The sequence below is a fragment of the Ips typographus genome, unplaced genomic scaffold, assembly GCF_016097725.1.
Source record: "Ips typographus isolate SLU unplaced genomic scaffold, UJ_Ityp_2.0 IpsContig34, whole genome shotgun sequence".
Lineage (NCBI taxonomy): Eukaryota > Metazoa > Arthropoda > Insecta > Coleoptera > Curculionidae > Ips > Ips typographus.
In genome coordinates, this window is record NW_028098573.1 from 110,635 (window position 1) to 124,427 (window position 13,793).

At 36.8% G+C, this 13,793-nt stretch overlaps 1 protein-coding gene across 1 annotated transcript in view; it reads left to right on the top strand.

Annotated features, from left to right (window-relative positions):
• The window catches only part of LOC145739659 (ATP-dependent translocase ABCB1-like), an 80,453-nt gene that overhangs the window by 37,226 nt on the left and 29,434 nt on the right, over positions 1–13,793 (top strand). Inside the window, exons 11-12 of the mRNA XM_081994970.1 lie at positions 285–508; positions 567–753. Coding sequence (XP_081851096.1) covers positions 285–508; positions 567–753 — 411 coding nt within the window. The remainder of the gene's footprint in view (positions 1–284; positions 509–566; positions 754–13,793) is intronic.

Consider the following 13,793-nt stretch of genomic DNA (forward strand, 5'->3'; position numbering starts at 1 on the left):
CTTTGTCTGGAAATAAGCAATCCTGACTGTACCAGGTATTTAAATTGCTCACCAAGATAGCAAATTAGTTGGATCCTGCCCACGATCACGCTACGATCCTACCACGATCACGCTAATAATAGTTTGCGGGACAGTTATTACCTTTATTTTCACGTAACACAACCGTTTAAGCTACTTTGCGTGGAAACAAGCGAACGTGACAGTTATGACCCTGAATTTTACATAATCAAGGTTTTGTGAAAGCTTTCACAGGCAGCTTCACTGATATTCATGAAATGTTACAGTTTTGGCGGCTAAAAGAGCAAATGCCCACCGATTCATTTGCAGTCTGCCCCACGCCTACCAAACTATGATTGGCGAACGAGGGACCCAGCTGTCCGGGGGTCAAAAACAACGAATAGCGATCGCTCGGGCTTTGATCAAAACGCCAAACTTACTAATCCTCGACGAGGCCACTTCCGCTCTGGACACCGCCAGTGAAGTTGAGGTGCAGCAAGCTCTAGATGCGGTAGAACTCACAAGCAAGTGACTTCGTCACCCTGTAGAGTATATGTGTCTTTTTGCAGATTAGTGGTGAATGCACTAAAGTGGTCGTGGCTCATCGATTATCCACAATCAGAAACGCCAACAGAATTGTCGTGTTCGATAAGGGCGAAATAGTGGAGGAAGGATCGCATCACAGCCTTTTGGAGGCTAAAGGAGTGTATTATGGCATGATTAACTCCCAAGGGTATACAGAGCTCGACAATGAGAGTAAGTGTATGTAGATTATCCAGTGTACAGGATGTTCCAATAAACCGTGCAAACGGCTGTTTCTCGGAAACTATACATACAGTAGCGCTTTGGGAAAAAAACTGTCTCATATGGAGATTTAGAATAAAAAGTTAAATAGCAAAATTTGTTTGTCGTGAACAGGTAATTACGATCATGGTATTTTTGCTATATCATTCCATTTAAATATTTTTTTCTACTCCTACATGGTTATTGGTTCATTCCGTTTATAAAACGGACAAGTAGGCAATTGCCACCGGACGAACTGATATTGATTCACAAACAAATAGACCAATCACAGACACTTTTCAGCGTGCGTTATAAAATTGACCAATTTCAGCTCATATTTAATCAGCGAAGGTGGCCGCGCTATTTATTAATTGTCAAACTTGATTAAGTATTTAGTTTTGAGTTTTTCATGTTTGGCCATATAATCTTTTGAAACAATACCTTATCTAATACTTCTTAATATTCATTATATTAAAAATAATGACTGAAACTTTCATTGCAAGTGATTCTAGGGAGTCATTTATTGGTACACCGCCTAACAATCGGGCAACGGCTGAAGAGACCAATAACTCCCTGTTTCCAGAAAAGCTCAAAGCAAAATATGAGGTAGCTTATCAAAAATGTATGTATTGGCCCCAGCAAAACACTATCACAACCATAGCTGAAAACGTAATGACTGCCTATATGAAAAAATTATCCAAAGAAATGAAACCTCCATTCCAAGTGTTTATCTTTTTTAAAAATACAGTCAAATGGTTTCAAGGCTAAAAAATCCAAAATTTTTACTTCGGACCAAATCTAGAAGTTCCTGCAAGAAGTTCCAGACCTGGAGTATTTGTTTACAAAGGCAAGTTTTCTGTTCAGATTTCCCTACAAGAACTGTGTTGGAACTTTGCAGATGTTTTAGATGATACTAATCTTAGGAATTTCTGGGTGGTCGGCGTCAAGAATTGAGAAATTTGAAATTAAGCCATGTAAGAGAGGACATCGGAAATTAATTTCAAGTCAAGCTAGTGGACACTAAAACTAAAATAGACAGATCTTTTGTACCTGGTAAATTCTATCAATTATCAAAAAAAATATTTTCTAATAAGACCACCAAATATGGAATCATTTTTTGTGAATTATAAGAATGGCAAGTGCTTTCGGCAAGTAGTGGGCATTAACAAAATTGGAAATCAACCAAAACTTATTGCCAAATACTTAAAACTACCAAATCAACATTTATATACTGGCGACTGTTTTCGTCGATCAGTAGCTATTATAATAGCAGATGCAGGGGACAACACCTCCACACAAAAAAACTTTGGAGGTTGGAAATCTACAGCAGTCATGGAAACATGTATTGAACACTCGCTAATAAGGAAACAACAGATTGGCCAGCCAATAGTGCAGGCAATTCACAAAGCACCATGCGAAGCACCTCAAGAACCATTAAAATCAGCTCCTGATTCTACAAATTCTACACCAACTACTGCTTGTACCGCCATAACCTTGACTAATTGTACTATCAACAATTCTAATTTTTTTACTAAAGATTAAAGAAGTTTGTTGTTATTTCCAGTAGCAATTTGAACTTGATTGTTCTTCTTCTCACTTCTCATTTAGAACTGCCTGCTAATGCATGGTTCCTTGCTCGCTTAAGAGAAATAACAATTCAACTTGCCTGTTGCCTGAAAAAATTAATACCTAATTATTCGCAAAATCATTAACAAAAGTCACTATCCCTTACTGCAAATATTCTTGGAAATTGATAATAGCTTTCAGCTCATCAAAAAACTTGAAAAATGAAGGTTTATGAACTGTGAGTGATTCTTTTTATTTAGTTTTCAGTTTATTCGAACCTTTATTTCATTGCCTATATATTATAAATGGTTTCAATATTTGAAAGTTAATAAGCTGTCACACGGTGACAATCCGAGACATCGGTTTATTTAACTTTGGCTTTTTAGCTGCAACGCCTACTGTGATGTTTCAAAATTTATTGATTTGATTGGAATGATTGCGTCAAAACTATGTACATATTAACATAGAAATAATCGAAAAATTGAATGTTGTATTTCTATAAAATTTGGTAAGTATTTCCAATTAGTCGTAAGCGTAATAGCCTAGAAAGAAGCGCAATAGCCTGTAAAACTCGTGCGAATTGTCCATATCACCCTAGTCTTGCTCAACTTTTCGCCCTCGTGCGATATGGACATCTTTTTCACACTTATTGTACAATATACTATTATTTAACCGACTGCGACCAATAATGATATTTATGGTCGCAGCGGCCTGGTTGCTGCAACTGGTCGCTCAGTGCGTTTACGCCGTTAAAGTTTTCGGGCATTTTTCATTTTAGTGGTATCGAAATGCCCCCTAGCGGTGGATTTAGAAACCTGAAAACTATTTCCAGCATTTTTCGTGGCCACCTTTAATATACAATTTTTTTCCCAAAGCACCACTATGTATAGTTTCCGTGAAACAGGCTTATTGGAACACCCTGTACAATTGTGCCTTAATTTGTTGGACAAAATATCCCTAGTTTCTTTTGCAAACTAAATTATGACATACTCACAAGTGACAGAATTAAACTTTGACAGTTGCGTAACTGTCTACTTAAGACTTTTTGCAATTTACAATAACATCTGTTAAACTCACCTCTATGAACCTATACAAACCGGCAAACCATACATCAATCGATACTATTTTTCTTTCATACTGTATTATAATATTGTTACGATTTTCCCGTGGGTTTACACAAAGTCAATTTAACTGAACAATTAATAAATTTATTTACACTTCAAAACACTCCGTACAATAATTAACACAGCTACTAAAAACACTACTACAATTCCACAATTATTCCACTATTTAAACTTTACCGCGTTCCCAAATTCACTACTACTACTACACTACTGCCGCGGTCGACACCGCGTCTTTTATATTCGCAAACCACGTTCTAGAATAACCGCGAAACGCTTCGCGATTTGCTTCGAATATTCAAGATGCTTCCAGGTGTCGCTTCCTAAGTGTGGCCTACTTTAACACGCGCCCGGCCAGATATTGCGGCGCATCGGTTTCATCGAGTATCGAGCATAGTAGGCCCAAACCGTAACACTGCCCCCCTCTTAAAGCTGATCGTCCCGATCCGCTTCATCTAATCCCTGGTATTTTGGTATTTCTTGAGTCTGTCCAGATGGACAATTTTCATCTTGCCTTTGGGGCTGCGTTGGACTCTGTATGCGACGTCGTTTAACCTTTTTACCACATTGTAAGGTCCCTCCCAGTGTCGTTGCCATCTTTGACTTAATCCTTTGCTCCTCCTGGGTTGAAACATCCACACAGCATCACCTTCCTTATAATTGCCACCAGTTGGTCTGTGGTCCAGTGTCATCTTCATACGGTCGTTGTTTGGTTTCATCTTCTCTCTCTCAAGTTCCCGAATTGTGATGGATCCCTTCTGTAACGAACACTGGTCACACCGTTTACACCATTCCTCAACGTCCTTTCTGAAGTTAATCCAGTAAAATCGATCTCTTATTCTAGCCAAACTCTGGTTTACTCCAAAGTGTCCTCCTCCGCGACTGTCATGTAGTTCTCGCAGCACATTCTCTTTGCAGGAATTGGGCACTATTGTTTGGTAAACAAAGTGTTTTCCGTCTGGACTTTCCCATTTGCGAGTAATTAAGTCATCTCGCAGTCGAAGCGAATTCCACTGCAACCAGTAACCCCTTACTGTTGGTCCATATCTGGAAATCTGTTGCCAATCCGGTTTCAAATCCTTCTCCAACCATCTTCTGATTACTTTCAAATCAGAGTCTGAGCGCTGTCCTTTTATTATGTTCTCCTTAGAAACGCTGCTCTTCATTCTTTTTGTAGCCTCTTTATCTGTCACCATCGCGATTTGACCAATCCTCAAACCATTATGAATTTGTCCTTTCCGGTACCTTAAGTCACTATCCAAAGCTTGACGATCCTCTACATATCGCGGTAAATGTCTTTCCGGATTCTTCATTTCCTGCTCCTGGTTACGCCAACTCTGCGGGGTCGGTAAACGAGACTGCTGTCTGCAATTCCTTCTATAGTGTCCTTTGCGTCCACATCGATAACATTCCACTCTAGTGATCGGGCGTGATCGTTCTAATTGTGTGGACTGACTATTTCCTGATGCTGCCATTTGTTGCACTAATTGCTTTAATTTCATCTATTAATGTAGCAACATGATCGGCTGGCGGTACTCTTTCCTCTTGAATAGTCTCTGGCTTTAAGTCATTGCACGCAGCTTCAACTTCCAGCGCTCGAACCAGTAATTCGCTGTTGTTGTTCCCTTTGAACATCTTCAGCCATTTCTTTACCTCCGGATCTCGAATCCCATCTACAAAATACTGTGCCACAAGTTCTTCTTGGATTTCATCCGGGACGGCTGGGTAAGCCAGATGCACAAGGCGACGAATTTCGGTTTCAAACTCTTCTAGATTTTCACCAGTTTTCTGCTGTCTTGCCATTAATTGCGTTCGATACAGTCCTTTCTTATGTTGATCCCCATAACGACGTTCTAATGCAGCTACTAATGCTTCATAGTTGCTTCGTTGGGCGATAGACAGAGTCTGTAACAGCTCCAATGCAGGTCCTCGTAATACCACTATTAGTGCTACAGCCATTTCCTCGTTACTCCATCCATTTGCATTTGCAGCGGCCTCAAATTGGAGTTGGTACGTTGCCCATGAAGTTTGACCATCGTATGTGGGAGGCTTGATCTTGTTGAGCCCGTTTCCGGTGATCACTGTAGAGTTGACTCTTCTGCTGTCAATTTTCCGCTCTAAGTCGCGTAGCTTTATTTTGACACCATTCTGAATTTTATGAATGTCCTCCCGAACATCATTCTGAATTTTATTAATGTCCTCCCGAACATTATTCTGAATTTTATTGAGACTATGGGTTACATACTCTTGGATTTCTGTCTTGGTCCCCGCTAGAACTTTCAATATTTCTACGTTACGCTTTTCATGCCGCTCTCTGTCTTGTTGTCGAATTCTTTCTTCTCCTTCTTTGTCTTGTTGTCGTATTCTTTCTTCTTGTTGTCGAATCCTTTCTTGTTCTTCCTTTCCTTGATGTCGAATTCTTTCTTCTCGTTGTCGAATCCTTTCTTGTTCTTCCTTTTCTTGATGTCGAATTCTTTCTTCTCGTTGTCGAATCCTTTCTTGTTCTTCCTTTTCTTGTTTAAGCATTTCCATAATAGCTACAAGTTGGGCCTCCATGTTTGCACTTTGACGTCTTGTTATTGGCATAAAATAAATTTAACACACCACTGTTCTGAAAATCTCTAGTCCGGTTCTGAACACAAGTCTCTAACCCGAAGTTTAGTTCCAATTCACGTCGCACTAAAGTCTGATCGCACTTCTGACACCAATTGTTACGATTTTCCCGTGGGTTTACACAAAGTCAATTTAACTGAACAATTAATAAATTTATTTACACTTCAAAACACTCCGTACAATAATTAACACAGCTACTAAAAACACTACTACAATTCCACAATTATTCCACTATTTAAACTTTACCGCGTTCCCAAATTCACTACTACTACTACACTACTGCCGCGGTCGACACCGCGTCTTTTATATTCGCAAACCACGTTCTAGAATAACCGCAAAACGCTTCGCGATTTGCTTCGAATATTCAAGATGCTTCCAGGTGTCGCTTCCTAAGTGTGGCCTACTTTAACACGCGCCCGGCCAGATATTGCGGCGCATCGGTTTCATCGAGTATCGAGCATAGTAGGCCCAAACAGTAACAATATGCTCTATTACGTAGTCGGTTTTAGGCCAGAAAATGATCCATTACGTTACTAGTCCGGCAAAATGTTTTTTTCCGGACTACTCCGGCAGAGTAATATAAGTTTGGGGAAGAAAAATATTAAAAATAAATTTGAGAAAAACAGTGTAGGATCACACACCTAGTCGGTAGGTCATTTACTAGTTAGCAATATGACCGAGGACCGTAGTTCGGAACCCACGATAAACTGTAGGTCCCATCGAAATTTTTTCGAGCAGCGAAAAAGTGATGTAAAAATGAGAAAAAAAAACATCTATCATCAAGTATCTGATTAAGTGTGAAAAGTGTATGCGGACCTACGTATACAGAATAGGTACATAGACCGATTAGGATTGGGATCAAATCAACCGTACAGGCGCAAAAAATTCCGTTTTCCCATGTTAATCTCCTATGTCCAGGGTGCTCTTGGAGACCTGGTATGTATAGGAACTTTTTATCATAACATAGCCTGGGCACTCACCCCCTTCAATATGTGTTTTTAAACACTTTGTATACTGTATGTCCAAGATTCGATTCTCTATACAGAGATCTCGCTTCCCGTAAGAGCTACTGCAAAGGTTAAATGAGGAAAGTTTAAGAGAATTTAATAGGCAATCCAACACCGTTTTAAAAATATTATATATTATATATATTATATTTAATATTTTGCTTAGTTTTTGAATTATTTTCGAAAAACAAAAAACAACCATTTTCAAAAAAGTGCTGTATTTTTGCTAATTTTAAAATTTGGCTTAAGCATTGTTAGAGCAAATTTTTAAGGACTATCTTTCTGTGTATTTTGTTTTCAGTTCCGACCTTTCGATGTCGAAATACCATCATCAACTTCTTTTTTTCTTATGGATGCCATTTTGTTTTTTTATGTAGTTAAAAATAGCACGTTTTTTGTTTCAAAAAAATGTACTTTTATGTTAGAAAAGCTAAAAAACAGTAATTCTAAAAAATACGTTAATGCAAAATCTAAACGATTACAAAATGATGAAAATGTAGTATGTAATTAAGGTCGTTTATTTATTAAACGTAACTTAATCTTAATCTGGTAAATTTTCAAAATGTCTCCCGTTTGCTCGTCGACATTTTTCGCAATTCGTTAGCACCCTACTTATGACTCTGCCAAGTGTATTTCGGTTTATCATTGCAAATGTATTTATTACCCTTTCTCGGAGAACATCAACATTTGTAGGAGGTTCAAACTCATAAATCTCATTCTTAGCATGACCCCAAAGATAAAAATCTAAAGAAGATAGGTCTGGGGATCTAGCTGGCCATGGGATTGAACCGTTTAATGCAATGACATTGTTTTCAAAATAAATGTGACTGTCATATTCCACAATGTATTTTTACGGCAAATGGCCACCTAAGTCAAAGCCAACTTAAAATCAAACTGTTTTTTAGCTTTTTGAACATAAAAGTAAATTTTTTTGTAACATGTGATACATTATTTTAATGCAAAAAACGTGCTCTTTTTAACTAGATAAAAAAACAAAATGGCGTCCAAAAGAAAAAAAAGTTGATGGTGGTATCTCGAGACCGAAACGTCGGAACTAAAAACGAAATACACAGAAAAATAGTCCTTAAAAAGTTGCTCTAACAATGTTCAAGCCATATTTTAAAATTTTGAAAATTAGCAAAAATACAGCATTTTTTTGAAAATGGCAGTTTTCGGTTTTTCGAAAATAATTCAAAAACGAAGCAAAAATTAAATATTTTTAAAACGATTATTATTATATTTTTTGTTGGATTGCCAAATTCTCTAAAACTTTCCCCATTTAACCTTTGCAGTAGCTCTTACGGGAAGCGAGATCCCTGTATAGAGAATCGAATCTTGGATATACTGTATCATCATCTACTGTATCATAAATCATCTTTATTTCTAGAAATTCCAGAACTAGGCTCTCGACCTATTGGTCTTTCTGCCCATGTTATCCAAAAAAAATTCCAAAAAAAAAACTAAGTAAATATTTACATGGAAAAAAAGTTATTACAAATTATGTTTATGTTCTTACAAACTACAAAGTACAAGAAGGATAGTGGAATTAGAAGAGTACCGGTTTGTCTTGTTAAGCAAAGTGGATTCGGTATTTCCAGAATTCTGGGTATTTGGGTGCGCTCGTATAGAATTTTGTTGGATGGATTATGTAACGGGTTATTGGGATATCTTATTTTTGTAATTAATCTCAGTGAGATTTGTTTTGTTGTCTGTATTTGTTTTATAGTTCTTTCCGTTGCGTTTGCCCGCAGTATGTTTCCATAATCCAACAGTGGTCGACAAATAGATTTGTAAATTGTGGTGGCTGGTTTAGTAGTGATTCCTTTGTCTTTGCACGTTAGAGATCTGAAGTGTTTCGATCTTCTGATAATTTTTGTCCTGATGTCTCGTACATGTTTTCAAATTTTAGTTTTTTGTCAAAAGTAATTCCCAAGAACTTTATGTCGTTTTTTAGTTCAGTTATGTGGCCATTTGCTGTTATGGTAGTAGAGTCTGCGTTAATATTGTGGTTGCATAAAAGGAGCTGGTTATTAGTGGGATTAAGGGGGAGTCTCCATTTATAAAACCATGTCTGCTGCTTTTGTGGTTGTAGTATGTCGATGTAAATCTTATCCTTGAATTTATGATTGTATAGAAAATTGGTAAAAATTTCAAAAATGAGCTTAAAACTGTCATTTTCTCCCTCCAAGTGGGTTTGGCCAGCAATTTTGTCTCTGACTGTCTTTTCAAATTATGTTCCTGGCTGTGAATTGTTTTGTTAAATGAAACACACGCACGATTCCTAATAAATCTATATTAAATAACTTAACATAAAACATTAAAAAATAGTGAAAAACATTTACATATCGTTATCGTTATCGTTCGGTTTTCGAACTAACTAAAAATAGTTTCTACGTCGCACGGTCGCACCGCCAGCATTTCGTTACTGCGTAGCACGTTCAGGGTCGTCTGGGATAAATCAGTGGCAGCTCGTCAATAAGGTATTTTCAACATCCTCCCCCGCCGAATTGATTTCCAGAGGAAATAACATAGGAACAGGACGTTTTAAGAGTGTACCGTTACTAGTCCGAATCTGGCAAGCTCTTATACGTCAATCTCGTCCAGGATACACGTCTGTAATCCGCACCAACTTTCATTGTTGACATGATAATCCTTTCTCATATAGTAGGACCACATCTCCAACAGCATATTTTCTTTCTGAAACAGGTTTTTCAACATAATGGGCTGATCTTAACTGCTGAAGATGATCCGTAGACATATTTCCCAAAATCTTTTCAACAAATTCTCCCCTTTTTGCCAAAGATGTAAAATCTTTTTGGCACTAACAGCCTTTTTATCAATATCTATGCCTAAAGAAGTATTATTACAACTCAGTAAAAAATTTCCAGGTGTCAAAATTATGTTCTTTGGATCGTTATCGATGTATGTCAAAGGTGGTGAATTAACTGTTGCCTCTCCTTCTATTAAAATGGTTTTTAGTACATCATATGACACAGAAGATTTTCCTAGAGAGGCCTTGAGCGCAATCTTCGCCATTCTTTCCCAAAATCCGCCCCACCATGCGGCTCGTTCGACAATGAATTTCCATTTTATATTTAATCGTGACGTCATATCTTGTATTTATTTATGATTTAGGAAATGCAAAAGTGTTAGTTAGTAGTTATTTCTAATGATGCTCTTTTGAAAGTTTGACCTTTGTATTGTCCGTTGATACATAGAGAGGTCCAGCAAAGTCAATTCCGGTACATTTGAAGGGATTGGCTGACGTGAATCTATCACTAGGTAATGGTGCAAAAGGTACTGCTGTTGGTTTCTGCTTTAATTTCTTACGTTACACACTTTGATAAGATGAATTTAATTCTTTAAGATCCTTTTATCATCCAATATTCTTTTCGTATTTCGGCCAAAGTTGCATTGACTCTTCCATGTGCTACATTGAAATTTTGAAATGACAATTCAAAATAAGTAAATCTCCAATATGGGACTTAGCAGGTAAAATAACTGGATGTATTATTTTATACGGCAATTCCGCCTCTTGTAGTCGTCCTCCAATTCGTAAAATTTCATTTTCATTCAATTTAGGGTTCAGCGTTAAGATGGTCGAGTTATTACTAATATGGTTGTTTTTTTTTCAGAGATTCTATTTCTGTTCCAAATGCAGAGTATTGTATGTATTTAATCCAATAGTTTTCTGCTAATTGTAATTCATCTGCGATTAATGATCTCAGTAGTCTTTCAGGTTTTTTCCTTTTCAAATTCCTACTAAAACGAATAACGTAAGCTGTAACTCTTAAAACTCTAATCCACTTGCTAAAAACGTTAAATAATGGATTTATTTTGATGCATTCTGGTTTTATCCGTTGTAATGGAGACAGTTCGGCACAACCATTTTTTATTATATATTTTTAAAATACTCTTGCACTACTAGCAATTTTAAGTCGTTTTAATATAATTAAATAATTAAATAATAATTAATTTTAAGAACTTTCTGAACCATCTTCCAAATGATCATCGACAACTAAGTTAGAATTTACTCGTTCTTTGAATAAAACTTGTTTCTTAAACTCTATACGTAATGAAAAGGGTATGACCTTTAAAATTACGGATTTTAACATCATTCCATACTGATTTGGCTTAATTCCTAAGGTTTGAAACGACCTTGTAATTGTCGTTGTAGTATTATACAGTTTTCTAAGCCCAGCAATATCCCCTTTATTTTTTACCGGTTGTAGAGCTAACAACTTTCGAATATAAGCATCTATTAGTTTTTCCGGATTGCCAAACTCTTGTTGCAATAGATCAATAGCGTCCTGATGCATGCTTTTTCTGGGGCTAATCCTTGAACAGTATAAGCTGCTTTCACCGTTAAAAGCGTTTTTAAATAAGTAAACTTGGCGTTATCATCAACTTCATCATTATTATGAATTGCTGCATTATACTGTTCTCAGAAAAAATGCCCATTGTTGAGGATCACCATTGAATTTTAAAAGCTCTAACTTTGGTAACCTTTCCGAGGTCTTCTTGGTGTTTATTTGGTTATTTTCATCACTTCTGTCCGAGTTTTCACTTCAAATTACCATGCACAGCTTGATGTTGATTCCATAGTTGGTGCTTTCCTTTCACCTACGAATAGGGCTTCAAAAAAATTTTTTTTTTTTCCTTTGACGCTTTTTCGAAATATGAACAATAACGAAGACACAGGGTGTCAAATTTTACTGAAAAAAAAAAACCAAATAAAAAATAACTTAAATTTAATTTTAACTAACTGCAGGTTATTCTTTATAAACAGACATAAACATAAACAAAAGATTTCAGCCGCCTTTGAACTAAGTTTTAATAATTTGTCATTTTAAATTAAAACAGCATTTAATTTTAGGCACGCATTAAGACGGTTTTTATTTTTTTACTCAAAAGCGGTGCGTCGTAGCAAAAAATAATAAAAGGGGTTTTATTTTTAGAATCGAACAAGGAATTTAATAATGAATTTTATGTTGAAAAAAAGCCAGTAGGGTAATATTTTTTTTCGAAAATGTTTTAAAAAAATTGTACGCGCGCCACTGGTAAACGCAAAGAAATTGTTGTTTCTTGGAAAATTTCCTTTCCACGTAGCTACTGACACGTACAAAATTTTGTCTAATTACTTTAAGTGGTTTGGCCAAAACCATTAAATTTTAATTTTTTCAGTAAAACTTTGACACCCTGTATCTTCGTTATTGTTCATATTTCGAAAAAGCGTCAAAGAAAAAAAAACCTTATTTTTTGAAGCCCTATTCGCAGGTGAAAGGAAAGCACCAACTTTGGAATCACCCTGTATATTAAAGAACTTATAAAATATTTAAAAAAAAGTGAGAAACGTTTACAAATCGTTATGGTTCGCGAGACGACATTGCCCGATCGCATTCGGTTTTCGACCTACGTCGGTTTTCGACCTACGTCGCACCGCCAGCATTTCGTTACTGCGTAGCACGCCCAGGGTCGTCTGGGATTAACCAGTGGCAGCTCGTCAATAAGGTATTTTATTAACACTGGCAGTTCAAATTTTGACACAACTTTTCTCCTTGATTGTACCAAATTTTGGAGTGTTTTTAAAGGTTATTTTATAGGAAATTTACGGTACGCGTCCACTAATCGGTATCGGAACGGACGGTACGCATCGTCGGGATCGGATTTTGATTTCGTCTTTGGAATCCCGATCAGAAATGCCGAAGTGCGATGACGATAGGTGAACGCAGTCGTATTTGATTCTATGTAGTTGATTGGAAATGCGATTCGTGCGATGCGTACCGTCCGTGCTGATACCGATTAGTGGACGCGTACCTTAAATGAGGATTTCAAAAATATGCGTAAAACTGTCATTTTCTAGCTCCAAGTGGATTTTACCAGCGATTTTGTACCTGAGTGTCCTTTCAAATCGTGTTTCTGTTATTTGAAACTTTGACATATCTTTTCTCATTGACTGCATTAAACTTTTTAGTGTTTTTAGTTTTTACAGGTTGTATTCAATGTCAGCTTTAATTAGAGAAAAACGATGAAAGTTTAGCCAGTGCAGATAAGGTGACGATTGAATTTGAAAGTAAATACTATGCATCAGTTAGCCTAGCAGGAGAAATTCTTAATTGCTAATTCATCATAATGCTAATAAACAACATCTTTTAAACCTGAAGAAGATATCAGGGCATCTAGGTCTAATGTGGGAAATTCACTTGGCTGTGGGCCCCAATATTAAGTTTACAGACATAAATGACTATGATTCCTGGCTGGAATTTCGGTACACTCTTGACACTCTTATAAATAAAAATCAATTGATGGAAGATATTCCACAGGTAAACTCTTAACTTACGTTCTTGTTTGGAAGGTTCGGCGGCTCATACCATACAAACTTTAGAATTTTTAGCTGCGTCTTTTGAGTCTGCTTGGAAAAGACTTCTTGATCGCTATGATAATGATAGTGTTTTGGTATATAATCATGTTAGAGCTATTTTTGACATTCCTATTATGACTAGTGAGACAGCTGGTGGTCTTCGTAGCTTACTTGATGCTGTTTCTTGACATCTGGGTTGTTTAGGTAAACTTGGCCAGCCAGTTACATCATGGGACACACTACTAATTTATATTTTAACTCTAAAGTTAGATAAGACTGCAACTAGGGAATGGTAGCAAAAAAGGGTAAAGTTGTCTCGAAGAGCAAATGATTCTGCCCCTTCTT